This window comes from Rattus norvegicus, chromosome 10, assembly GCF_021556685.1.
Source record: "Rattus norvegicus strain SHRSP/BbbUtx chromosome 10, alternate assembly SHRSP_T2T, whole genome shotgun sequence".
In the NCBI taxonomy this organism is placed as follows: Eukaryota; Metazoa; Chordata; class Mammalia; order Rodentia; family Muridae; genus Rattus; species Rattus norvegicus.
Genome location: NC_141543.1, coordinates 88,008,755 through 88,033,429, shown reverse-complemented (window position 1 = coordinate 88,033,429; position 24,675 = coordinate 88,008,755). Strand labels below are relative to the sequence as shown.

The 24,675-nt window shown below is 43.3% G+C and overlaps 1 protein-coding gene and 1 long non-coding RNA gene across 8 annotated transcripts; one reads left to right on the top strand and one right to left on the bottom strand.

Annotated features, from left to right (window-relative positions):
• Positions 1 to 3,555: 3,555 nt before the first annotated feature.
• On the bottom strand, positions 3,556 to 24,370 carry Cbx1 (chromobox 1). 7 transcript variants are annotated; one of them, XR_015630820.1, is made up of 6 exons: positions 24,150 to 24,365; positions 11,020 to 11,196; positions 10,327 to 10,504; positions 9,142 to 9,414; positions 5,296 to 5,444; positions 3,556 to 3,896 (listed from the first exon to the last, which is right to left on the bottom strand). XR_015630820.1 is itself a non-coding variant. In XM_087573154.1 (6 exons), the coding sequence occupies exons 2-5, from the start codon at positions 11,157 to 11,159 to the stop codon at positions 5,300 to 5,302; spliced, it is 582 nt and encodes a 193-aa protein (XP_087429280.1). In that variant the 5' UTR covers positions 11,160 to 11,196; positions 24,150 to 24,365; the 3' UTR covers positions 3,556 to 3,896; positions 5,296 to 5,299.
• On the top strand, positions 21,064 to 24,268 carry LOC148003087 (uncharacterized). The gene is made up of 2 exons (XR_015632044.1): positions 21,064 to 21,830; positions 22,808 to 24,268. It is a non-coding gene; the product is annotated as an uncharacterized LOC148003087 (long non-coding RNA).
• Positions 24,371 to 24,675: the final 305 nt, after the last annotated feature.

Below are 24,675 nucleotides of genomic sequence, written 5' to 3'. Positions count from 1 at the left end.
CCATGCCTGTATTCCCAGCATTCGGGAAGCAGAGGCAGACAGATCTCCGAGGTCAAGGACAACCTGGTCTACAGGGTTAGTTTCAGTGCAGCTAGGACTGTTACAGAGAAACCAGGTCTTGAAAAAAACCTCCCTGAATTGGTGATTTTTCAATGCAAACTGAAGCACCTTTGCAAATCCCAAGTACTTGGGGGTCAGTGGCAGAAATACTGAAAGGCTGGAAAGCTGGCTCAGAGGATGAAGCTCTAGCTTCAGGCTAGCGTTTGGACCTCCAGAACCCACCTAAAAACCAAGTGGGCAGGCTGACTACCTCAGCAAGAGACCCTGCCTCCATTAAAATAAAGTGGACACGTGTACACTCTACACATGTACAAACATGCACACAAAAACTCCAAGTGTTTCTGTAGTCACTGTATATCACTGTATAGTCAGTCCACTTAACATTAAATGAATTCGACTGAAGTCGGGAAGAGCAGGATTCTAACAGGCTGACAGTTACAAGGCACCAACATGTTAAGTCTTACGTGTTGGCCCACACTTGTAATCCCAGAACCTGGTAGGCCAACACATGATCAAAGTTCAGTGCTAACCTGGGTGACTTAGATCCTATCTAGAAAGAAGAAAAAAAAAAAAAAAAAAGGCTGGTGAAAACTCAGTTGGAAAGTTGGGAGAACACTTGGCTAGAATGCACAGGCCTTAGGTTCAATGCAGAACAGGCAAACAACCCTGCTATCACGTTTAACCAAAGTCCTTTTCTAAGTCTATAATGGTGAGATTTCATGGAAACCACCATCATTTGTGTCTGTGTGTTTGCATACTTGTTGGGCTGCCTGTGGAGACCAGAAGAGGACATCAATTCCCTGGAGTCAAGAGTTACAGATGATTATGTTTGGAGGGAGATGGGTGCTAGGAATTGAATTCCAGTCTTCTGTAAGAAGAACAAGCACTCTTTAACTGCTAAGCCATCTCTCCAACTTGTACTGCCTGAAGAAAAAAAATTGAGTATTTCCTGATAAAGACCACTTAAGATTTGTCGTACCTATTTATGGTTAGCAATTTTGCATGCATAGCTACAACAATCACTTAAGACAATTTTACTCTTAAACTTATATCTGGAAATGTACTCATTGGTCTTTAGAAAAATTGTCAGTAATCTCGGCACTTAGAGGTGTGTTGAGTTGAAGGCCAGCGTGGGCTACATAAAAGAGACCTTGCCTCAAGATAGGATAAAGAAAATTGTCAGTGAACTCATCTACATGCACGGTTTTAGTGTCTTCCCTGACAGCTTACTGTATGTACCAGTGTCAGTCACTCACTGTGTACATAGCTGGTCTCAAAGTCCCTATGCAGGCCAGGCTGGTCAGATAACTTACAGTGAGTGATCTTCCTATCTCTGACCACCAAGTGTTAGGATTAAATGCACGTGCTACTGTCACCTTTAAGATTATTCAAAAGAGTGTGTGGGTGCGTACAGCTGAGTGCAGGTGCCAGCATACGTAAAATGGAGGTTGGATCCCCTGGAACTGTAATTACAGGTTTTGAGCCACCTCATCTTTGGTGCTGAGAACTGAACTTGGAGTTTCCATCAGCAATGTATTCTTTTTTTTTTTTTTCCGGAGCTGGGGACCGAACCCAGGGCCTTGCGCTTGCTAGGCAAGCGCTCTACCACTGAGCTAAATCCCCAACCCCCAGCAATGTATTCTTAACCACGGAGCCATTTCTCTAGACCATGACAAGGTTACCCCACAGGTCAAGAATGCTACAGATGCCTGTGAAGTTGGTTCCAAGGTTTAAAAGTAGAACTCAATAGCTGAATTGAGGCTGTTGTCTCAGTTTAGTGCACCCAAAGGTAGGACAGGATGCCTGCAGCTGCTTCAGCCAAACTCGTTATAGCCTGTTGCTCCAACTGCAGTGACGGAGACCTCTATGAAGACTTCGTGGCCAGGTGAGTAAGCTTTCTTAGCTTGCCTTTCTTTACTCATCTCCCCAAAACTCCCACTAGGAAACTTTGAAAAACCATCTACACGTTTATCTGAATGGAATTACTCTCTTCTCACTGAACTCAGGGTCTCAGTCTATGACTCTGCTTCCCCCTTTTGTAAAGTACCAAGAATTGGGGCTTGAGAGATGGTTCAGTGACTAAGAGCACTCGTTGCTCTTACAGAGGACTGGGATTCTGTTCCCAGCACACATACAATATCGACTCCAGTGGGAGGGAGAGCTGATGCCTTCTGACTTCTGTGGATACCAGGCATGCGCTTGGTATGCAAACATACACACAGACAAAACCACTTATATACATAGAGGAGAAACACATCTTAAGAAAAATGTAAAGATCTGAGGGAAGATAAAGTGTTCAAGGCTAGCCTGGGCTAGGCTACAGAGTGAGACCCTTCCTCAACAGACCCTAAAACTAACGACACAGTGACAAGCTGGGGGTGGGGGATGGGAGTTGGGGGCTTGAGAGGGTTCAGCGTCAGAGCACAGCCAGAAGAGTCAGGTTCAATTCCTAGCACCCACGGGGCAGCTCACAACCACCTGTACCTCCAGTTAGATTCAATGTCCTCTTCTGACCTCCGTAGGCATGTGATACATTCATGGACCCAAAAACATTCCTATAGAAATAAACAAGCAAAATGAACCTACACTACTCGTGCAGAGAACCCAAATCAGCTCCAAGCACTCAGGTAGCTCAAACACTACCTGCAACTACAGCTCCCAGGGCAATGTAAGGCCTCAGTCACCTGCACTTACATATACATAAAAAAGGGAGGGGGCTGGAGAGATGGCTCAGAGCACCAACTGCTCTTCCAGAGGCCCTGAGTTCAATTCCCAGCAACCACTTGGTGGCTCACAGCCATCCATAATGGGATCTGATGCCCTCTTCTGGTGTGTCTGAGGGCAGCTACATTCTAGGCTACACAGTAAGTTTCAGGCTAGCCTGGGTTAGATGGCTTGGCACATGAAGCATAGCGATCAATCTGAGCGTGGTTCCCAGAACCCAACTCCACAAAGCTTCCTCTGACTTTAACACCTATGTACACACTAATGTAGTAAACCAAAACAAAGCCAAAAGCAGCAAGGGCTTCAGAGCTGGCGCAGTGATTAAGAACACAGGCTGTTCTTCCAGAGGATCTAGTTTGACTCCTAGGTACCCACATTAAGTGGGTTACAACAGCTTGTAACTCTAGTTCCGGGATATCCTATGCTCTCTTCTGGTCTCCACAGACATTGGACAAACAAGTGGTGCATAGACACGCACACCAGCAAAACACATATAGTGATCTGTTCTTATTTGGGCTCCAGAATTCTATGGTCCCAGCACTCTGTGGAGGTAGAGGTAGGTGGATCTTTGAGTTCAAGACCTGCCTGGTCTACAAGGTGGGTTCCAGGACAGCCAGAGCTACACAGAAAAACCCTGTCTCAAAATCTACCCCCTCCCAAAGAGACAGATGACATTCAACCCAGTGTTTAAAACACAGTGCCAATTCCTAAAACTTTTTGGTGATAGCATCTGCTAATGCCATCCAACTGATTAAGCTACTTCATAAAACATGTTTTCAGATAACTGTATTTGGAAGTGTTATCAGTAAATAATTTCCCAGCAATATGAAATACTGAATGATGTGCCAGTTCCTAACAATATGTGCAGCAAATGCTCAAGTATTTGCTACATTAATAAACTGAGACTATTTTAAAGTACCAGGCTTTAAGTCTACAGTGTCTATCTACAGTCACGAAGCTGTGGAAGCCACCTTAAGAAGTTGAACTGAGGCAAGAGGGGCTTCTGGTAAGGAAATGATGCCTGCTGCAGTGGCACGCAGCCCTGTACTTCCGATACTGAAGGGAGGCAGAGGATTCAAAGTTCTAGGCCAGACCGGGCAACACTGGAAGACCTGGTTGGGGGAAAAAGGACAGAAATCAAGAATTAGAAATCTATAATTTTATTAAGACAAAAACTGACAGTATGGTATGAAGTTTACACTTAAACAAAAAAATTTCACATACATCTTAACACATGCTGAAAAAGATTTTACAATGTAATTCTATTTGCAGGTCTAGACAATACTAAAAATTGATGGATCTCATGATTTAAGACAGTATTTTGGACATCAGTTAATCTGAAGATTTTGTATTCTCAAGTGAACCACTACCCCAATATGAAAGTTAATCTCCTGAGACCAGGGCTTGTGAAGTCATTCAATCCTTGAATAGACTCAATGGAATTTGTGCTGTCAGTAACTGAACCTGCCACAAGCAGTTTCAGGGTTCAAAGCTGAAAAAACAAAATAAAAAAAAAAAAAAAAGAAAGAAAAAAAAAAAAAGAAAAAGCGAGAGGGGCTCCAAGAGTTTGCCCCCAGAGCAGAGGCTCCCCTCCTCCATCTCCCATAGGCCCTCCTGCAATACTTGAGCCAATGGCTTAGACGGACAAACTGATATTTATAACTTTGTAATTGGAAAAGGTTTTCTCCAATTTCAAGAATTAGCACCTCTGAGGCAGAGTGGTCTGCCTCTAATACTCTCCAATAAACTTTCCCTCTCCAGTCAGTTTCCATCATCAAATGGCAGCTTTGGTAACTCAGAACTGGCTTTGTCCTTTGTGGGCTACTTTGAGCTCAGGTTGGGAGCACCTTGGCTGTAGGTTTTAGGATTAACAGACTTTTCTTTTCTTTTCTTTTTTTTTTTTTTTAAACAGTCTCTCATAGTCCTTATTTATGGTGCCAATGACAATTTTTTGAAAAGGCAAAATATTCTGGACATAGAACCAATTTATTAGTTAACTGTTCTACTGTTTCACCATTTCCCCAATCAGGCTCCAAATTTTAATCAAAATGATTCTACCCATCTCCCTTCCTCCCTGCCCCAACCCTCCCACCCCCAATTAATATACCAGTAATAGCCAAAAAACTACACACATGCTAGGCTGTAAAAATGCAGTTAACACTATTGGGAAGAAGGCAGTGGGTTGTGGAGATGCTCTTTGAAGATCGACAGTATCTTTGCTTTCCCACATCCCAGTTCTGCGGGTTCTGTCCTCCATGGAAGGCCTGTTCCTTCCTTAGTAAAGCGCAGAACAGAGCCTTGAAACACTTACCCTTTCCCCTCCCCTGGGATGGGTGTGCAAACTATACAGTGTGAACAATTTAAAGCACTTGGGCTGCTGCAGGACACAGAAACTATGCTGGCTCTTCAAAGGACATCTTCTCAAGCCACCTCAATGGTGTCAAGACAAGTACAGCTCCTTCCCTCCCCCTGGAAACCCACAGTCAGAGGTGACAGGGGCTGGTACTCAACAGGGCTAATTCTTGTCGTCTTTTTTGTCATCATCCTCTGAGGGGTAGGAATGCCACGTTAGCCTTTCCTCATAGAAGGATATGACAACCTGTGGGCACTTGACATTGGCTTCCTTGGCAGGGACCAGGTCAGCCTCATCAGAGTTTTTCCTGCAGAACAAAGCACAAAGAAACTTTGAAGTCAGCCATTGTGGTCTCATGTTTTGGACCACCCAGGGAATGGGGCTTTAAAGGCTAAATTCCATAAACAAATTAGGAAACAGGGTGCAAGCAGCATTTACTAGATATGTATTATCACATCATACAAAGATATTCCTGTTAAAAATCTCCCCCCCTCTTGCCTTTTCTCTGCTCTGGTGCCCTCTTCCCTGTCCCTTCTCGCCCCATCCTTCCCCCTTCCCTCCACATGCTCATGGCCAGCCTTTGTTCCTCCCCTCTTCTACTCTTCTTCTCTCATTAAACCTCTCCATGTGGGGAAAAAAAAAAAAAAAAAAAACTCCCCCCAAGGGCAGGTTGCTGTGAGTTCGAGGCCAGCCTGGTCTACGAAGTGAACTCCAGGATGGCCAGAGCTATACAGAGAAACCCTGTCTCAAAAACTGAAACAAAACAAAACTAACAAAAATCTTCTCTAAGAAACGTCGTCAAAAGATAGGTCATCTGACTCAACTATTTCTTTAGAAAAGCCCCTCCCCCCAAAAGCTTAATTAGAATTTCAGAAGGTAAACAAGATTAAAATCTGGGAATAATATGCATTATAGGGAGTTAACTAGGAGGAAGCTCTATCCATTCATCTTCAGCTCACTGGGTCCGTCCCAGACAGAGGCAGCAGCGTGGGGCAGGACAGAATGTGACAAGGCCCCACCACAAACCTCCCAAATGTGACCATGAACAAGGGTTTAGAGCCACAGAGAACCACAGAATAAGCCCATATGATTAAGCCTCTATAAGAAACCACACCAAGATGGCTGGAAATGTACTTACAAAGTATCTAACACACTGCCCTATTTTAACAGAGATTCTGGAGTAAGTTTAAGTCTTTTCACTACATAGAAATATTTTCTATTTTCAGCAATGGACAGGTATTACCACTTTCCTGGAAAACCATGCAGCAAATTAAAAAAATTTTATGTGTACGTCTTTTGCCTATACATATGTATACAAATGTGTGTCTGATGTTAAGATTCCCTGGAACTACAGTTCTACAAGGTAGTGAACCACAATGTAGGCACAGGGAACTGACCCTGAGTCTTTTAGAAAAGAAGCCAGTTAACTGCTGAGCCATCTCTCCAGCCCATTTTTTTTTTAAGAATTATTATATTTTATGTATATGAGTACACTGTAGTGTACTTTAGCAACACCAGAAGAGGGCATCAGATCTCATTACAGATGGTTGTGAGCCACCATGTGGTTGCTGGGATTTGAACTCAGGACCTCTGGAAGAGCAGCCAGTGCTCTTAACCACTGAGCCATCTCTCCAGCCCCACATTTTTTTATTTTATTTTTTGGTTCTTTTTTTTCGGAGCTGGGGACCGAACCCAGGGCCTTGTGCTTCCTAGGTAAGCGCTCTACCACTGAGCTAAATCCCCAGCCCCTCACATTTTTTTTAATGTGCATGTATGTGGTACTAGAAATAGAAGCCAGAGCCATGTGTATTGTTCTACAGATACACAGACCCATGAGCATACATGTATCAGTCTGTGTCAGTGGTTCTCTACCTTCTTAATGCTGCAACCCTTCATACAGTTCTCGTCTTGTGCTGACTCCTAACCAAAAAATTCCATTGCTACATCATAAATGTAATTTTTCTACAGTTATGAATTATAACATAAACATCCGATACTCAGGATATCTAATACATGACTCCTGTGAAAGGGTCATTTGGCCCTCAAAGGGGTCATGACCCACAGGTTGAAAACTGCAGCTCTATGTTGTTTTGGAGACCAGCTAGCCTCAAACTCACAGACAACCATTTGCCTCTGCCTCTAAGTATCGGGATCAAAGGTGTGCAACTACCACACCTAGCCATGTGTGACTTTTAAAAACTTGGGTAAAGTTTTACAATCAACACTCAATCTTTTGAGGGTGAGGGAGTGGGCGCTGAAGTTCAAACCATGAGCCTTGTACATGCTAGGCAAGACCTCTATCAGTAACCACATCTTTATCATGAAGGTTTGGGTTTGTTTTGTTATTTTACAGGGCTAGGGATCAAACCCTTTCCATCTGAGTCACACCCCCAGCTCAACAGCTAACTTTTTTTTAATTTAAAAATTTGATTTTGTGTATATGAGTGCTCTATCTGCATGTGTACCTACATGTCAGAAGAGGACATTAGATCCTAATATAGATGGTTGTGAGCCACCATGTGGTTGCTGGGATTAACTCAGGACCTCTGGAAGAGTAGGTAGTGTTCTTAACCGTTGAGCCATTTTTCCAGTCCCCAACAACCAAATCTTAACCTTTAGATACGGTAGTAAGTCTGCCACAATTAGAATGCAATCCCCTATGCTCTTTCCCACCTCCCTCCCTCTTTGTCTTTCTGTTTTGTTGAGGCAAAGTCTTAGTCTATATTCCAAGTTGTCTCTACTGCTAAAATGACATGGGTTATGACTGTCTCTTCTGTGTGTTTATGCTTTTAGGACTTCATGGCACTCTAGGCCAGGCTGCCTTCAACTGGTGATATTTCTGTTTTATCTAAGTGCTGGATTCTGTGTCTAGAATCGCACCTGCCCAAGGATGCAGCCCTACATACTAAGAAGATACGTCTTTAACTTACACTTGTTATATATGCAGGGCAAGTGTGTACTAGCTAGACTACATAATACATCCTATTACTCAGTTTTTCTTTCCTCCTATAAGTTACAGGAAGTAAGCTAAATGAGGGTCAGATTCAATAAATACTGAGGGCACACACAGGAAGAAAATAGGTAATAGTTAATTGTGACCTGTGTCTTCAGGCCTTCACCTGTACTGAAGTTAATTAAACCTTTTCGGGCATCATGTAGGAAAAAACTACCACAGATATCAATTTCAGTGAAATTTCTAGACCAATCAAAGGACAAAGCCTTGAGAATCCTATTTTAACTGGTAATGGCTTAACACTTACTCTTCCTAATCCAGAATGGTGACAGTTCCCTGTGATCTCAGCACAGAGTTTGGGGCAGGAAGATTGAGTTCAAAGCAAGCCTAGGCTAGAGTAAAACTGTCTCAAAACAAAAAACAAAGAGGATTACTTGTGCTGACTTGAACGCCTGTTCATCAAACTGTTGGAAAGTACTGTCGCTGAGTGCTCCGTAACTATGCTCTGGTCAGCAATGGACAGCAAATGTAAGGCAGATCAAAGTTCCCCATCCCCTAGTGGACTGCGCTGAACGCTAGTCTTAGAAACCTCCCACCATCCGCCAGCAGGTTAGAGCACAGCAAGCACAAGCATGCTCAGCAGACGACACTCAACAGCACTAACAGACGGGGTGAGTGTCTACACAGTAGAAAGAAACAGCCTCACATTATGCTCAGGAACAGTAAACAGTCACGAGGCCTTGCTGACCCCTGCTGGCTCCGTCTGTAAATTTGGAATCTTCAAAATAAATTCTATAAATTCTTTTCTAACCCTCAAACATGAACAGAATATTGTTTATGGGGCCAGCCTGATCTTTACTAAGGAGGTGGAGAAGGAGGAGGGTGATTCAACCACATTTCAGAAATTTTTTCTTTACGTAACAGAACTGAAATGTGATTCCTCTCCATAGCCTCTCCCACCTAACCAAAACAAAAAAAAAAAAAAAAAAAAAAAAACAAAACAAAACAAAAAAAAAAAAGGTGAAAATCTGAAAATCCTAAGGGCCCCTACCTGTAACTCATGAGTCCAGGTTGGTAGTCAGGCCGAGTGTCACTATCGAAGGACTATGTCATCTTAAAGATTTCACACCTGGGCGACTGGAATTTCGAAGGTCCAGCTCTTTTCCTCTGGCATAGAACAGATAGGGAGAAGGAAAAAAACAACCACACAGAGCCACTGGGAGACTCACCATTTCATCAGGAACATGAGCTCTCCACTGGAGTCAGTAGCTCCAATAATCCGCTCTGGCTCCAGACCCCGGGCAAAGCCTCGTGGCTTTTCTGACTGTAAAAACCAGATGGGTAGAGCCTTTATTGACATAGAACTATATCCTGAATGGAGTTATTTATCTTTAAGAAATGTAAGCCAACATTTACTCAGGGACTCCTCTGTTACCCACACCATGTGTCAGAAGTCTGAAGCACATGAGGTCCTCCCAGCATGAACAAGATATACACCCCAAGCTTCACAAAGGTAAGTTACTTAAGACACTGAGACAAAACAGTTTTTCTGTGTGTAGTCCTGGCTGTCCTGGAACTCACACTGTAGACCAGGATAGACTACCTTAAATATTTTATGATCAAAACACCAAAAAAACTATCTATTGACAGGAAATGTATCCAGTTACACTCTAAGTCTCCAATAACTGTTACATGTTATTATTTCTGCACCATGGATAAAAAGTAAGATCACCTCCTAAGAGGAAGTCTCAAATCCTTTTTCACTTTGTTATGTTTTGTTGACATAAGGTCTCTACAACCCAGGCCTCTTCCCCGATCTTGTCTCCCTCTTCTTCCTGAATGCCACGATTACAGGTATATACAGGGTTAACCCTCAAATCCCTTTAAAACATTAGCTTATTTCTGAAGAGACAGAGAGGACATGACTTCTGAGATTCAAAGGAACAAAGTCCTGCATGGTAGCTCACACCAGTGATCTCAACAGTCAGACCTGTTGTCTCAAAACTTAGAAGGCTAAGAAAGGAGGATTGCCACTAGTTTAAGGCAGGCCTGGGATATACACTGAATTATAGGCCAGCCTAGGCGGCTATGCAAGACCTTTTCATAAATAAGTGAATGAATGAATGAAAATAAAATTAAAAAGGAAAAGGAAGTGAAGGTGAGGACAGGAGAGGAGGTAGAACCAAACTAGGATTCCCGGCCTCTGGCTGGTGACGAGCCCTGGTTCTAGCCTTACCTCTTCTTTCTTCTTCTTTGGTTTGCTTTCCTCTCCTTTATCTTCAGAATCAGAATCAGCTTTGCGCTTGCCTCCGTCTGATTTATCCGTCTCATGAGCTGTCTTCTGGGACTGTAGAAACTCAGCAATAAGGTCAGGGCAATCCAGATTCTCTTCTGGCTCCCAAGTGTTGTCCTCACTGAAACCAGCAAGCACAGCAAGTTAGACTTTCCATTCCGATCAGTATTTTTATACCGGGAAAAGAGCTAGTCTTGGAAGAGTTAATAACCAATAACTAGACTTTCATTCAAGATGAAGACCATTCCTAGTAGGGGAAGGTAGAGACCAAAGGCTTAGAAACTTGCGTTCGTTCTTCAAGAAAAGACTACTTTGCAAAAGTAGACTGTCCTTTATAAAGAGGTCCTCAGAAACCACTGTCTTAGGCCAGTAAGACATTTAAATGGGAGAAGGAGCTATTGGCCAAGGCTGAAGACCTGAGTTCCATCCCAGGACTTACATGGCACCTCCCCACCCCAATAAACAAAACAAGAAATTCAGTCATATAATAGTCTGCGTGTAGGTCCTTCTTCAGTAGACTATGAGATGTGGAGGTCAGGACTGAAACAAGGTAGGCAAACCTACCACAGAACTGCTAGTAAGCATGTCATAGGATTTCTCATAGTGACCAAATTTATCTGTGTCAGTGAAACTTACTCTGAGAAACCTTTCCACTTTAGAAGATATTCCACCTTGCCCTTGACAACTCGCCGATCAAGAACTTTTTCCACCACATATTCCTCTTCCTCTTCTTCTAGTACCTCTTCCACTTTCTTTTTGTTTTGCTTTTTCCCCATAGTACCCGCCAGCTTTCTGGTGTGAAGGGTGACACTGCTAAACAATGAAAGGAAATAAAAAGGGCATCAGGCACAGGTACTGTTAGGTTAAGCATTGGATGGTGAGGGACTCAGGGAGATCACAGGTGATGTACGCTGCTTCCAATGCTCTACTCACCTCCAATTCACAACCACATTGTAATATTTGCTAGGGATAAGTCACAATTATTAATCTCATAGCAAATTATTGTCTTTTCTGTTCTTTCCCTTTGGACAAGGACTTATTATGAAACCCAAGCTGTCCTCAGCTTTCTTAGTGATGGAATTATAGGTGTATACCACAACATGTGAAAAGAATTTCTGAATATATCCATTTACAACTTTTATACTAAGTCTAGTTTATATTAACTCCTAATACCCCTTGCCACAATATATAGTACCTAAAATATTGTGTTGAATCACAGTTACATGTATTTAATTACCTGACTCTCTTTTTGGAGAGAGGGTCTCACATAGATAGCCCAGGCTAAATTTGAACTTCTAATCTGGTTTCTACCCCCTTAATAAAGATTTATTTATGTATATGCATACACTGTCACTGTCCTCAGGCACACCAGGAGAGGGCATCAGATCCCATTACAGATGGTTGTGAGCCACCATGTGTTTGCTAGGATTGAACTCAGGACCTCTGGAAGAGCAGTCAGTGCTCTTAACCACTGAGCCATCTTTCCGGGCCCAGTTTCTACCTTTCAGGTACTGGGATTACAGATGTGTGCTACCTTGTACAGCTTAAAAAAAAAGTCCCTTTATTTTTCACTCCATTTGAACAGTCATAAGTTCACAGCTCAAAACAGTCTTTTACTGTGTGTGTACTGAGTCAAGGACATCAGGAAACAATTTATGGGAGTCAGCTGCATGTGGATCTTGGGCTTAGCTGAGCAACTTCAGGTCCTCCTGATCTCTACCTCTCTTAGTGCTAGGGTTATAGTATATGTCACATCCAGTTTCTGTAGTGCTAAACGACTGAACACAGGGCTTTATGCAATGTGCACAAAAGGCAATGAGCACTCTACCAACCGTGCTACATCTCCAGCCAACTCACACTGCCTCCCTTTAGTGGTACTAGGAATTGAACCTAGGGTTTGGAGAATGCTAGGCACGAGTTATAGCTAAGCCCATAAACACTCTTATTCAACCTAGTTTGCTTATTAATTTAGATTGAGGACTGCTTATAAAAAGCATTAGAATGGGGCAAAAAAGATGGTTCAGGGGTTAAGAACACTGACTGCTCTTCCAGAGATCCTCAGTTCAATTCCCAGGATGCACGTGGTAACTCACAACCATCTGTAATGGGATCTGATGCCCTTTTCTGGTATGTCTGAAGATAGCAAAGTATACTCAGGTACATTAACTTAGAAAATAAACAGGGGCTCTTGGTCTCTTGCTCTTATCTCCCCCCCTCCCCCACAATACATGCTCATGGCCAGCCTCTACTTCTCTACTACCCTCTTGATTCCCCTCCCCATGCTCTGAATAAACTCTATTCTACACGAAAAAGAAAGAAAATAAACAGGGGTCAAGGGAAAGGTAGCTATCATGAATATACTATAGTTTATCTTTTTTCTCCCCCTCTTTTGAGTTAGAACAACTTTTGTAGAGTTGGTCCTCTCCTGCCTTCACATGAATTCCATATAAAAATCTCAAGGCCACCTGGCTTGCATGGCATGTGCTTTACTTTGCAGGTCCTCAGTTTATTCCTTTCTAAAACATGTGTCAAGACAGAAAGACAGACAGACAAAGGATATATAGGGAATTATATATGGGTAGAACAACTTGTTCTTTTGCGTTGGGATTTAGAAGATGGTTTTGCTTATGAAAAAAATCCCAAATATGGTGCTAGAGAGATGGCTCAGGGGTTAAGAGCACTGAATGCCCTTCCAGAGGTCCACATGGTGGCTCACAACCATCTGTAATGGGATCTGATGCCCTCTTCTGGTGTGTCTGAAGACAGCTACAGTGTACTTATATACAATAAATAAATAAATCTTTTTTAAAAAATCCCAAATATGACTGGGATGTAATAACCCAGTTGGTAGAATGCTTATTTCACATGAATGAAACCACGCATTTGAACCCCTAAAAACTGGGCATGGTGGTGTACACGTGCCTATGATCTTAGCAGGAAGATCAAGAGTTAAAGTTTATCTTTGTGTGTATAATACCGTATCAGGAAACCCATAAAATACACAAAGTTTTTTCTAGTATAAAAAGTCTAGTTCCCTAAATCTCTTACCTTTAGTTCATTCAATTCTGATGTTGTAATTTTCCCCATTTATTTGTTTGTTTGTTGTTTTATTTTCTGAGACAGGGTTTCTCTATATAGCCCTGGCTCTTCTGGAACTCGCCCTGTACACTGGCTTTAAACTCAGAGATCCTCCTGCCTCTACATCCTGGGTGCTAGGATTAAAGTTGTGTTGTTTCTTTTTTTTTTTTTTTTTTTTTTGGTTCTTTTTTTCGGAGCTGGGGACCGAACCCAGGGCCTTGTGCTTCCTAGGCAAGCGCTCTACCACTGAGCTAAATCCCCAACCCCAGTTGTGTTGTTTCTTGTTTTGTTTTATTAAGGTCTGAAGCCTTAAAGTTACCAGCCAACCACACAGAAAAACCCTGTCCAGAAAGCAGAGGGTAACGTGTAGTGCTAAACGGCACCTCTACAGTACAAGTGTGCACCACACCATGTAGCTTAAAAAATAATGATTTTAAGTCATCACATTTGCCTAATATCTCAAATGAATCCAAGAACTGTATAAATGTAGTTCTTTTAAGAAAGAACAGTTATGAACAACAGTGCCAACCAACCAGAGCTTCCAGGGACTAAGCCACTACCCAAAGACTATACATGGACTGACCCTGGGCTCCAACCTCATAGGTAGCAATGAATAGCCTAGTAAGGGCACCAGTGGAAGGGGAAGCCCTTGGTCCTGCCAAGACTGAACCCCCAGTGAACGTGATTGTTGGGGGGAGGGTGGTAATGGGGGTACGATGGGGAGGGGAACACCCATAGAGAAGGGGTAGGGGAGGGGCTAGGGGGATGTTGGCCCGGAAACCAGGAAAGGGAATAACAGTCGAAATACCCAAAGAAATAAGAAATACCCAAGTTAATAAAGATGAAAAAAAAACAAAACCAAAACAAAAACTTTACAAAATACAAAGTAGCAGGTTAAGAAAAAAAAAAAGTTATTTTTTTCACCAACTTTCCCAGGGCCAGTTATACTGAAGAGGGTTCCAGACTTGAAGACCTGCATCCCACCTTCAGAACCCACAAGGAGGCAGGAGAGAACCAACTCCAGACAGACCTTCACCCACGTACCAGCATGTATATGTACTTCTGTTGTGACAGGAACCCCAAAAGACCACCAAGGAGCCAGTTCTGAAGCAATTGCATTAGGGTCTCTCTATTACAAGCTTGAGCTCCCTGCCAACAGGAAGGTGGAACTCTGAGTGCAGTTTCAGGCAAGCATTTAGAAGCAAACAAACAAGCATAGGGCTTCCAGCCTGGTACACATCTGATTGGGGGGGAGGGGCAGTATGGCCTTTAACATAATTGGCTGGTGCTGGGAGCCAAACCATAAACTTAACCTTTGCTTTCCTCCTGATTGATGGTTGTTAGGCAGTGAAGTGCCAAGGGCTGGCTTGTAACTTTGGAGGTACAGATTTGTTGGGGAGTAACCTGGAAAGTGGTGCTATGTGCCAGTTTGTTAGGTAACTTGCATTCAACCTTAGGTCAGATTCTCTGAGATGGAGTCTATAACCATGATCTGGTCTCTCACTTCTACATGCATAAACACAATAAATAAAACTTACTACTTGTGATGAAAAGCTTAGTCCCAGGCAAGGTAGCACACACCTTTAATCTCAGGAGACCAAGGCAAGCAGATCCCTGAGTTCAAGGTCAGCCTGGGAAAGAACAAATTCCAAATCCAGGCTTTGTGGTACAAACCTTTAATCTGAGCCATGCCTTCTGCTGGAGGCCTATATAAGGACAAGGGAAGAAGGAAGGCTCACTCTTCCTCACCTGCTTACTTGCCAGCACATCTGTTGGAACCTACTTCAAGATTCCAGCTTATACAGAGGACCGCTTAAACAACGAGCCTCATGGGACTGAGCAACCACTGCGTTCTTGGACTTCCCATGCACAGCTGCCCACTGTTGGGTTAGCTGGTCGTCAAACCGTAAGTCGTTATGATAAATTCACTTACTAGACAGACACAGTCCATAAATCTTGTGAGTCTAGAGAACCCTGACTGACACACTACTTACATGAGAAATAATGCTTGCTTTTCTCATTTCAGTACTAGCCCAGTTCTTTTAGAATTGCAACCCTCCTGCCTCTGCTTCCACAGTAGGTGGGATTATGACTGTGTACTACACTTAGCACTAATAAGTGTATACTGTAATTTACTGATTTACTTTGTGTGTATATGTGTATCAGACACAAAATTAAGCATTTTGTTTTGCCTCTGAAGATTGTATAAACTATTTAAAGAAATAGAAAAGGTGTAACTATGAAGCCAGTGTAAACGTAGCTTTTAGTTGTTAGCACAGAAAACATAAGCTAGGGGAAGAGTAGGCACCTTCATTTTGGTAAAGTTCTTATCATGCACCCATTAGGGCCTGACTTGGCTCTCCAGAATCCTTCCAACTCTGGGACGTGTGCTTCTAACTTCAGGGCAAAGGAGAGACACAGGTCAATCCCTAGGGCTTGCTGGGCAGTCAGGCAGCCTGGCCCACTAAGTGAGCACCAGGGAAAGTACCTAAAAAGAACAAAAAAACAAAAAACAAGGCAGAAGGCATCTGAGAAATTACACCCAAGGCCCAAGGCTGAACTCTGGTCAGAAACAGTGAGGGCTACTTATGAACTTCTAGGACACCTGCTTCTGTACAGCTTGAGAAATCTAATTCTAGGGCCTGGAGAGATTAATCAGTAGGTAGGAGCATTTGCTGCTGCTTACAGGAGACCAAGTTAGGCTCACAAATGTTAACTCTAGTTCCAAGCGGGAGGCCTCTGTTGCCTCAGGCACCTAGACATATGTACATACAGACACATACCTACATATAATTACAAATAATAGAAATAAATCTTAGCACTTGGGAGGCAGAGGCAGAGGCAGGAAGATCTCTGTGAGGTCAGGACTACAGAGAGACCCTTTCTCGGAAAAAAAAAAACCACTGTGCCGTCTCTTCAGCCCTGGTCCCTGAACTCTTTAACAAGTGAAGTACAGGCTCTTTTTGCATAACAACCAATACTGCGGTTGGAGGTGTTCTGCAGTTAAGAGCTGTGTATTCAGCTGCGTCCAGGGATAATTATCTGAAAACAGGACACAGTTATCATTCAGTGACTACTATGGAATAAAACTGGCAGATAGGTCTCAGAAAACAGAATATGCATGGAACCTACTAACAGTATCCTGTGTATTTTAAATCCTCTCTAGTTTACCTGTTATATCTGCAGTATAAATACTACACAAATAGTTATTGTATATGTGGAACTCTTGGATTCTGACTGAGAGCTACCAAGCAGTACTTCTGGAGGTATAAAAACTAATTTTATACCAGTCCCATGACAGTGAAAAAATCTGAGTTATAAATTTATATTACTATTTAGAAGCATAAAGTTGTTTTGAGGGGTCAGAAAACAGAAAGATTAGAAATTTTGATGGAGATAGTTCTTGTGTTTTGTTTTAGCTGGGATCTTATGTATTTCTGGCCTGAACTTCTCTTTGTAGACCAGCCTAGATCCAAATTTATAGAAAATTTCTTTTCCTGCCCTGGCTCCCCCCGCCCCCCTTGGAATTTAAACAGGCAGGAGCTATGTTGCAGCACCTGAGGAGGCCAAAAGAGGGCATTGTATTCCCAGAAGTGTGGTTACAGACATGGTATAAGCCACCTTGCGAGTGCTAGAAATTGAACCCAGGTCTTCTGGGAGTACAGCCGGTGCTCTTAACTACTGGCATTTCCCCAGTAGGGAGTTGGGTTTTGTTTTGTTAATTAGGATCTCTAGGTGGGTTTGCCTGTGGAGACCAGGAAAAGGATCTCCTGGAGCTGGATTTACATGTGATTGTGAGCCACCTCACAACTGCACTGGGAACCAATCCCACAAAAGGACAACAAGACCTCTTAACTGCTGAACCATCTCTCCAACCCCAGTATTGGTTAAGAGTTTAAGCATTAGCAGGGTGTGGTGGTACAAACCTTTAATCTCAGAACTCAGGCGGCAGAGGCAGGCAGATCTCTGAGTTCAAGACCAGCCTGGTCTATCTACAGAGTGAGTTCCAGGGCAGCCAGGGCTAACTCGTTTGAAATTCTGCTGCATCCAAGTCCTAATTCTTCATTATACAGTGTCTTTAACTGAAGGATAGTTATCTGAAAATCAGTGCATTAAGAATTCACTTTTGGGGGTTGGGGATTTAGCTCAGTGGTAGAGCACTTGCCTAGCAAGCGCAAGGCCCTGGGTTCAGTCCTCAGCTCTGAAAAAAGAAAAAAGAAAAAGAAAAAGAAAAAAAAAGAATTCACTTTTGGGGCTGGAGAGATGGCTCAGTGGTTAAGAGCACTGACTGCTCTTCCAGAGGTCCTGCGTTCAAATCCCAGCAACCACTTGGTTGCTCACAACCATCTGTAATGGGATCTGATGCCCTCTTCTGGTGTGTCTCAAGACAGCTAAGGTGTACTCATATACATAAATGAATTTTAATTTAAAAATTTCACTTCTGCACAAGAAAAATGTTGAAATGCACAAGCAGGCCTTGATCAATAGTGGCTCCAGAATATAGACATCTCAGAAGTAGCGCACTATGGCTGTAATTCTAGCAGTCAGGAGACTAAGGAAGTAAATCTGAGGCAAGCCTGCAATAAACTTCCTGTCTCAAAACCAGAACACCAGGGGGCTGAAGAGATAGCTGAGCAATAAGAGGACTGGCTGCTCACATGACAGCTCACAAACTCATTTGTTAACTCCAATTCAGGGGCTCTCACTCGACTCCCTCTTCTGGCCTCAACAGGCTCCTATACGTGCCAATTATACATGTACACATAAAATAATAAAAAAAACCCAACCAACCACCTAGCTACCTACAAGAAACTAGAGATAAAGACTGCCACAAGAATAACTATAAGCCAAAAGCACACATCCCATAAGCCTATAGTGCATTCAGGCCTGTGATAGTTGCCAGACAGCAAAAGGCTATAGCTTCAAATCCTAGCATAGTACCCTAAATTAACAAATTTCCAGTGCAAGGCTTCTTGTGATTAAAAAAAGGGGGGCCTTGGGGATTTTGCTCAGTGGTAGAGTGCTTGCCTAGCAAGCAAAAGGCCCTGGGTTCGGGCCCCAGCTCCAAAAAAAAGAAAAGAAAAGAAAAAACAAAACAAAACAAAACAAAGTCACAAGCAGGAAACTGAAATAACAAAACTGGTGTAGTAAATGCAAATATTATCCAGTGGGGAAAACCTATAACAGAGGTAAGAAAGTAAAATCTTGGACAGAATAGAAAACTTTCAACAAAATAATTACAGAAAGAATCATCTGAAGGGCTGGGGAGATGGCTCAGCGGGTAAGAGCACTGACTGCTTTTCCAGAGGTCCTGAGTCCAATTCCCAGCACCCACATGGTTGGTGGCTTACAACTATCTGTAATGGGATCCGATGCCCTCTTCTGGTGTGTCTGAAGGCAGTTATAGTGCACTCATATACATAAAATAAAAAATAAATAAATAAATAAAAGAATCTGAAGACTTACTACGTAAGTATGAACTCAGTCTGGGGATCTACACTGTAAAGTTCTATAACAAATTGGAGAGGTGGTGACTTCAGACTTAAGGTATTAGATACATATTTCCAATAACCACAACTACTACCACCCCTTTCTCCCTGCCTCTTTCCACACTTTGTCTTAGAGCCAGTGGTTGGTTCACTGATATAGCAGACTGACTTTGAACTGCTTCTGCCAGAGCTTCTCAAATGCTGGGAATTATAGACATTCACACCTGTTGTTTTTAAACAAAATCTCGACTGTTTGATTTTACCCTGCTGGAGTGAAAGCTTGCTAGCTCAGAAACAGGGAAAGCACCTGACATCCTAGAATGAATCCCCTCAACGTAGACTCACCTACTTCTAGTACGTCTTTCTATCCATTCTAACTCCCCCTTACTCTCATGTGTTTTTTTCTTAATCTCATATTCACTTGCTGTCAACTGGTCACCTGCTCAGCTTCTTCCCCTATGAATGACTTTATTGAATCCTGTCTACAGTATCCAAGCAGAGTTCTTGGATGATACATGTGTGTGCTGGGGCTGAGCCACACAACTACAAAGTTTTTTTTCCAGGAAATAACACAAATCTTGGGGGCTCACAATGTGATCAAATATCCTGGCAACACACACCTATTTTATTTTAGATAAATACCTCCCAACACATTATTTTTAGATGTTTAGGCAGGGTCTTACTTCAACCTAGGCTAACTAGAACTCAATCTATAACATAGCCCCAGGAATTCTCTTGCCACAGCCTACTAAGAACCAAGATGACAAGTAAACATTGCAATGCTTGGCTATTCTTTTTCCAGATAGGGTTTCACTGTAGCCTACCTAGGCTGAGCTCAAACCCTTACAATCCTTGCCCTGGCCTCCTGAGTGTTGAAATTACAGGGATGAGCTACCCCACACAGCTATTTTTTAGTTTAAATGTCACTCCTTAGAATGCCTTCCCTAAAGTTTTAAGAACCCACTTCCCTATTGTATTCATCTGTCAAAACCTTTTCTTCAAGACCTACTTTACATGGTACTTCCCTCATAAAGCTAACTCCATCTAACCAAATTCTTTCCTTGAAATCCCCAAAGCATTGTTTCTATTTCCTCTTAGACAGGAAATTGGAATTCTGAGTCCTGTGCAAATCATAAAAATACAAAGCTGCAGGCTGGAGAGATGGCTCAGCGGGTAAGAGCACTGACTGCTCTTCCAGAGGTCCTGAGTTCAATTCCCAGCAACCACATGGTGGCTCACAACCATCTGTAATGGGATCTGATGCCCTCTTCTGGTGTGTCTCAAGACAGCTACAGTGCGCTCATATACATAAAATAAATAAATCTTTAAAAAAAAAATACAAAGCTGCAAGCCTTTTAGGGAATGACCAATCTGATCAATAAACCCTGAACAGAAAACAAAGACAAGCCAAGATGTCTTTTCTATAGTAATTGACAAACATGTCAATAATAAAACTAAAGTGAAGGCATTTATGATTTATGGTACAAGTGCCACTCTTCTTTTTTTTTTTCCCCCTTTCTCTTTTTCAGAGCTGGGGACCGAACCCAGGGCCTTGGGCTTGCTAGGCAAGCGCTCTACCTACCACTGAGCTAAATCCCCAACCCCCTGCCACTCTTATTTCTAAACTGGTTTTAGTTGGCTCATTATTTGGCTGTACATGAAACAAATGCTTTCCAGATGCAAAATCTCAATGAAAAACAGGAATTTGTGCAACACACACACACACACACACACACACACACACACACATCTAGCATGAGTAATAATTTGGTTTTTGTGTCTTTTTGGAGTCTAGATGGGGGTGCAGAATTGGTTGCTGCAGATTAAATCCAGAGCCTTGCACACACACAACACACCATGCTGCTTTTCTGTGCCAGGATCTCAACTCTGTAGCCTGGGTTGGTCTCAAGCATGTGACTATCTTTCTTCTGCAACCACCTCTATTCAGTGTTTGTAGCAGGGAGACAGGGACAGAGGACAACTTACATACGTCAATTCCCTCCAGTCACTATGTCAGTCTTGGGACCAAACAGGTTGTCAGACTTGGTGGGAAGTGCCTTTATTCATCAAGTCATCTCAAAGGTCTAGCCTTTTTTTTTTTTTTTTTTTTTTTAAATTCTTCAGCCCAGGTCTCACTCTCTGGTCCAGGGTAGCATGGATTTTATTATACCTTATATAAACTAGACTGTCTTCAAACTCCAGGCAATAGCCTCTACTGTCTCTCCTTCAGTGACATATTATAGACACATGCCACATACCCACCTGTGAAATTATACACAAAACTTTATTTTACACCACTTTACACAAAAGACATTAAGAAGGCCAGAGTACAGCTCAGTGGCATAGCACATGGGTTTTGGGGTCCAATCCAGTGTACTACCACCACAGAAAAAAAAAAACAAAAACAAAAAACCCCCAAACCAGCACAACACACTTTCCCAAATTTGGGCTAGGAGTGTAGCTCATCAGCAGAAAGCTTGCCAAACTGGAATGCAGCTCAGTGTTTGCCTAACATGTAAGAGGCCCTGAATTCCACGCCAACACTGCAAAAAGTAAAAACACATACACATTAAAAATGAAACTGTCGGGGCTGGAGAAATGGCTCAGCGGCAAGAGCACTGACTACCCTTCCAGAGGTCCTGAGTTCAAATCCCAGCAACCACATGGTGGCTCACAACCATCTGTAATGAGATCTGATGCCCTTTTCTGGTGTGTCTGAGGACATAGACAGTGTAATTAATATGTAACAAATAAATCTTAAAAAAATTGAAACTGTCAGCTAGGTATGATGGCGCACACCTATCTCAGTTCAGGGGCTGTAGAGAGAGATGGCTCAGTGGTTAAGAGCACTGACTGCGGGGCTGGGGATTTAGCTCAGTGGTAGAGCGCTTACCTAGGAAGTGCAAGGCCCTGGGTTTGGTCCCCAGATCCGGAAAAAAAGCAAAAAAAAAAAAAAAAAAAAAAAAAAAGCACTGACTGCTCTTTCAGAGGTCCTGAATTCAAATCCCAGCAACCACATGGTGGCTCACAACCATCTGTTATGAGATCTGATGCCCTCTTCAGCTACAGTGTACTTATATATAATGAATTTAAAAAAAAAAAAAAGATGATAAAATCCAAACATACCAACTTCTAGGTCCAGTCCTCAAAGTTGGAAAATGGGGGTATCAGGCTGATTCAACAGGTAAAGGTCCCACAACCCTAATGACCTGAGTTCAATCACTAGAACAAGTGTTACAGAAGAGAATGACCCCCACCCCCAAAGTTGTTCCTGATCTCCATAAGTATGTCATGGAACACCCGCCCCCACTTTTCAAAACTAAGGGAAGCTGAAGAGATGGCTCAGCAATTAAGAGTTCTCCCAGAGGTCCTGAGTTCAATTCCCAGCAACCATATAGAGGTTCACAACCATCTGTAATGAGATCTGATGCTCTCTGCTGGTGTGTCTGAAGACAGGGACAGTGTACTCATATACATAAAATAAAAAAAAATAAAAGAAAGTGACTAGATAGAAAATTAGAAATGCTTTCACTGCCCAAATCTTTTAAGGAACATATGACTCTTTTCCCTAGGCCTTGAACTTCTGCTGCTCCTGCCTCTACCCCCCAAATGCTGGCTGTACTCACAGATAACTGGGCTCTTTTCAACACACCACCTCCCATATATGCCTAGAGAGCATCCAAGGAAGAGCACAGGCACCAATATCCTGATTATAGTCATACATCTATCAGAAAACCTTAGATCTTTTGATTAACACAAAACTGGAGAGGACACTATATTCTAGTGTAACTAGTATATAATATATATAACTAGTATATAATTTTTAAGACTTTTTATGGCACTGAAACATAACTCAGTGGTAGACAACTTGCATGTGTGCAAGGTCCTCAGTACCAAATACCGAAATGAGTTCCATATTTCTTTCTTTCTTTTTTTTTTTTTTTTTTGGTTCTTTTTTTTTCGGAGCTGGGGACCGAACCCAGGGCCTTGCGCTTCCTAGGTAAGCGCTCTACCACTGAGCTAAATCCCCAGCCCCGAGTTCCATATTTCATATACTGTGTTTCAGTATAAAACTATTTTCGATGCCTGTGGGCATGCAGGACCTGCTTTCTTTGGTCCCTGCCATACCCCACTTGTCAATCAGAGGACAATTTTGTGAAGTCAACTCTTTCTTTCCACCTTTACCTGGATCCTAAGAGTTAAATTGAGGCTTACACAGCAAGAACCTTTTTTATCTGATGAGTCTTGCCTCATACAGCCTCCCTACTCACAATAAAGACCTATTAAAGGCAGAAAGTGGCCTTTTCACCCTTGACTCCTCTGGTAGCCAAGGAAGGCCTTAAATTTCCGATCCACCGGTTTCCAGCTCCCAAGTGCTAAGATTACAGGTACAGGCCATCACACCCAGCCTAATTTATGGGATACTGGGGATTGAATCCAGGGGTTTGCGGCAGGGTAGGCAAACATTCTACCAACTAAGCTACACACCCCCAAGTACCCCTTTTTTCTTCCACATTTGACATGGACACGTTAGACTTCTACCCTACTTACCCCAGCAACTCCACTTTTAGACAAGGTCAAGAAAATGTCTGACCCTTCACCCCAAGACAGGTTCAACAAATCTCTTCCCCGTTAGCACACCCGGAGCAGCCCACGTCCAATTTTACTGGAAATTACTTTTTCATAACTCTGGCAAGAGAAATTTCTCTGATAGTGGCAATTGAACCCAATATCCTCAGGTTTCTTTTTCTTTCCTCCAAGTGCTAAGGGGATTGCCCGCGATTGCCACCGTGTCCACTCTCTCAGGTTACACTTCTAAACCTTTAGTGTACGAAGTCGTGATCCTTGCCACGCACACCCAAAGTACCAAGCCTGTCTCCTTATGGACGTCCCAAAGTTTTCTTCCTTCTCCCGCCCAACTCCAGAGTTGCTGAGCCGGGTCAAACGCTCCTCGTCTAGTTCTTGAAAAGCTAACCCTCCGATGGCTCCGCTCCTCAGGAACCACTCCGCGCCCGGACTCTGGATTCACTGCCCCGCCCTCTCCACGCTCCCGCAGACCGCGAGCTCTGCGCGGGAAACCGACCGGTCGGGCGCTGGGCCGCGTCCCCAGCTCCTGTCTCCACTCTTCCGTTAGCGGCCCGCGCTCGCCCGCGGCCTCCCGCCGTCGCTCCCCCTCCCGCTTCCAGCCCGCCTCTTCACCTCGTAGCAGCGCCCGACAGTCCGAGAGGAATCGGTGTCGCGCTTCTCGCGCGTTGCGTCAGGCGGTCCCAGGGAGTAGCACCCAGAGGAGCAAACAGCCGTGTGGCCTCAAGTCGGTCGTCCAGATGAAGCGGCGTACCGCAGGCCCGGCCAACGGCCCTCCCCTCAGCCGAACAAAAGAGATTCTCACTCTGCGCGGCCCGCCGCCTGCACTGCGCAGACGCGACGACCCGCCGCAGGGCAACTTGGGATTCAGAGTCGGCCCGAAACTACAAATCCCAGAGTGCCGCGAATCCCGCGCCGCCCACCTCCACTTTCAGGAGTTGTAGAGTTTTCTTTGTAGTTTCTTTTTTTTAACTTTCTGGAAAGGCGAAGTCGACTGTTTTGAACACATAACTCTACAGCCTAGAAAATTACTGGGTAATGGTGGGGTTTGTTTGTTTAATAACAGGGTACGTAGCCCAGCTGGCTTCGGAAGTTGTGGCCTTTCAATTGCTTCAAACCTCAGAGTGCTGGATTTCAGGGG